General features: G+C 42.0%; 1 protein-coding gene across 1 annotated transcript in view; it reads right to left on the minus strand.

Moving 5' to 3' along the window:
• The window catches only part of asb13a.1 (ankyrin repeat and SOCS box containing 13a, tandem duplicate 1), a 3,447-nt gene extending 567 nt beyond the window's left edge, over positions 1-2,880 (minus strand). The window contains exons 1-5 of the mRNA XM_007572035.2: positions 2,571-2,880; positions 1,741-1,928; positions 1,507-1,663; positions 1,304-1,438; positions 6-143 (exon numbers count right to left, since the gene is read on the minus strand). Coding sequence (XP_007572097.1) covers positions 6-143; positions 1,304-1,438; positions 1,507-1,663; positions 1,741-1,928; positions 2,571-2,613 — 661 coding nt within the window. The 5' untranslated portion in view covers positions 2,614-2,880. The remainder of the gene's footprint in view (positions 1-5; positions 144-1,303; positions 1,439-1,506; positions 1,664-1,740; positions 1,929-2,570) is intronic.
• Between the last annotated feature and the right edge of the window lie 793 nt (positions 2,881-3,673).

Raw genomic sequence — 3,673 nt, forward strand, 5'->3', positions numbered from 1 at the left:
GTCGAGTGGCTTCTTTCCGAGACTGTCACTGGCGTACACATTGGCTCCAAATTCCACCAACAGCTCGATCATGTCCACCATGTGGGCTCGAGCAGCGTGGTGCAAAGAGGTCTCATGAAAATTCACTGAATTTACATTGGCACCTGCACAAAGAATGAAAGCCAACCTATTCAAATCCTAGAATCAATGAGCTCAACGATATTTACAGCCATGAAAAAATATTAATACTATGTTCAATGTTGTGTTCATAAATGGAGGCGACTTTTGCTTTGAGAATGTTGCAACGACTGATGCAGTTTTTAACATAATGTAATTGTCTTTATTTGAGGGTGAATAAAAGATGTGCACTGAATTATTTTAGTGGCACACTTAGGTGTTTTATGCAGAAAAGAGACAAAAACAATTTATTTTACATTCACTTTACAATATCAACGAATTTGTTTTTTAGGAGTGAAAAATCCTGGATAGCAGAACAAAGAAGCTGCAGTTGGATTCTAGTCCACTCAGGATAAGTAGCAAAAATAACAACACACACGTTCTCTTTGATATGATTTTGCATGTGAATTAGCATTTCAATAAAGAGGAAGATCAACCTGTTTTATACCAACAAAAGGATAACATTATGAACAAGAACAAATGTTTTTGGGAATTATGCCATTAATAAGATGCAGTTTGTGTGAACAATGAGAACAAAACACAATAAAGCAGTTTTCAATAAGCTGACAGCCAACCACTGTCAGGTTAAAGAACCTGACCTGCTGATTTGGAAATTTTTTGTTTGAAAAGTTGCTAAGTTAGCATCAGTGTGGTGATTTACTGTTATTGGCTCACATGCAGACGGGTCTGTCAGTCAGCCCTCCCTCACAGCATTTATCATCTGCATAAGCTATTATATTTGTATTTTAATGATTTAATGACATTTAATAAATTGACTGTCAATTTAAAATTATTTAGACATTCAATTAAACATTTTAATTTAGTCTCCATAGAACAAAACTCAGTTTCATATTTTTTCACAACTTCCCTGTATCCTGTCTACTGTACCGCTTTTCCTTTGTGTGCTCATAATCTCTAACAAACTTCATCATACACAGGATGTCCATATTTAATAATTAATAACTTCTGAAGGTAGTTGGTTGCACGGAATGTTATCTAGGGGTATTAGAGTAAAGGGGGCTCAATGTAAACTAAATGCTACATTTTTATTGTATTTACAAAAATTGAGTACAATATATTACATTGAAGTTTGTGATTGCAGCTGATGCATGCATCTGTTGCAAGGTGCTGGATGTTGGTTAACAACCTGCTTTCAGCAGCTCCTTGACACACTCCACGTGACCTTTAGCACATGCTATGTGAAGCGGAGGACCAAAGTGGACGTCGAAGGCTTCCAGCTTGGCGCCGCTGGTTATCATCAGCCTCACCACCTCAGCATTACCTGGGAGGAGACTGGAACGTTACTGAATGAACACTTTAGTTTCCCCAGTCTGTTCCCGGAGGACGCACCCTGGATGCAGGCCTCATGGAGCGGAGATGCAGTCAGCGCCGTGAGCGATGGGTTCACCGTGGCGCCGTACTCCAAGAGCAGCTGGGCACACTCCAGGCTGCCAGCAGCACAGGCGTTGCAGAGAGGCGTGCTGCCATGGATGGTCCGGATGTCTACCTGGAACAGCCACACACACACCAGGCCCCGTCTCAACACCACCTCTGCATCTTTTGCGCTGCTGAACCTGAACTCACCTGAGCTCCGGCCTCCAGCAGGAGGCGGGCACAGTTGGGACGGGCCTGAATGCAGGCTTCGTGGAGTGGTGTGATGTTATCCACTGTCACCATGTTGACAGAGGCCCCACTCTCTATGAGCTGCTTCAGCTGGAGGGCCCGGCCCTGGGACGCGGCTTCATGCAACGCCGTACGGTCTGCCCAGGAACCTGACACACACCAGCAGAGTAACACACAGGACTACCTGACAGTACGCTGGACACAAATAGTACCACAGATAGAGCTGGCCATTTATCATTAACTGTGAGACACTTCTCATTCATCTTGATAAAAATTTTGATTTATTGTTGTCATGATAAATCCTAATTGTGATATCAAAAAGAAAAAACTATTGTCAGGATTGTTATTTAATTATCTCCACTGTTTGATCAACCAGAATATCAATATCAAATTTAAAAAATAAGATTCAATGCAGTTACTGTGTACAGTTAAGTGATATAAATCACATTAAGTAGCTGGAGTCATAAAGAAACACATCACACCTGGATAAGTTTTTCAAAAACAGGATCTGACAGCTGTCAACTCAGCACTATTTCGTATGACTGTGGACCGTGGAATAAAATATACATTGAAAATAATTTTTATTGGTCTCATGTAGCACATTTTCTGACAAACTAAATTTTGTTTTGAGAGAGATATTCAAACCCATGGAAAATAAAACATTTTTACTGCGTTTGTATAGGTACAGATTTATGATACTTTAACCTGACTTGCTCTGTCCGCTTTTAGCCTGTATGAACCGCACCACTGCTAAACATGCCGCAATTTTCCGCTCACAGAGTTGGGCTCACCAATGTCGCAAAGAAACGAGCGACGCGCCGCAGTCACCTCCATGACGATCCGGATGGTAAATCAATCCGACCCGAACTCACACAGCAACGTTTTGGGAAAGAGGACGGTCCCGCAGGGGTGTGTGGGAAGTGTAGTCCGCAGGCAGTTACTGTCTAGCTAGCACCTAGGTGCTAGCTAGACAGTAACTATCTACTCCGCAATGGTCCTAGAAAATTACCTAGGTAGTTTTCTAGGACCATTGCTGTCCACTGTATAAAAACAGGGCCCTGTTTCAGAAAGCAGGGTCAACAAGCTCCGAGTAGAAGGCAGATACTCTGAATATACATACCCAACTGTGATACTCCAGGTTTTTGGTTTCAGATCATCAACTAAGTAACTCAGTTCTGAATCAAGTTATACCCGAGTTAAGCTGGAGCGCGAGACACCGTCATCATTGGGACGGAAATAACGCGATTATCATGGCAACGGGGAAAAAATGTTCATTCGTCGCTAATGGAATTAGAAATTTGAACATAACTAAGCTATTTGTGCTTGATACCAATAACATAGATAAAAATAATATATTTGATCGAGAACACCTGCCGGGGATTGAACCCTAGTGTCCTGTCCGACAAGTAGACATGCACCACTCTGAAGGGGAAGAACATTCACTCTCCTCAACGGCGCCCCCTGCTGTAAACCATCAGTGGTGCTACAGTAACAGTCCTGACAGATTGGCATCAGTTGGCATTAAGACGAAGTACTAAAGGAGAAAAAAAAACAAAAAAAACAGTACCGGTCGAAAACATAATCCAGAAATTAGTGATGGGTCCAGCAACACCGACGGGTCGCCGCATTTATCAAGCCCCATAGACCAACACTTGTGTCGGTGCGCGTATTGGTTTCAGCAAGTCACGTGACCAATACAGGAACTGTTTCGAAATGACGCTGGATGCCAAACTGTGTTAATAAAGAAGCGAATCTGTCAAAAGCATTAGCCAAACAAATTCTTGATCTTTTACAGCGTCAACTATGGAGCAGCTTCAAAGGAAAGGTTTCCACAGTGTGGGACCATTTTGATCTTATACTGGAAAATAAATTTTTCATTTTTGAAAACAAATTT

Source organism: Poecilia formosa, unplaced genomic scaffold (assembly GCF_000485575.1).
Source record: "Poecilia formosa unplaced genomic scaffold, Poecilia_formosa-5.1.2 Scaffold292, whole genome shotgun sequence".
Lineage (NCBI taxonomy): Eukaryota > Metazoa > Chordata > Actinopteri > Cyprinodontiformes > Poeciliidae > Poecilia > Poecilia formosa.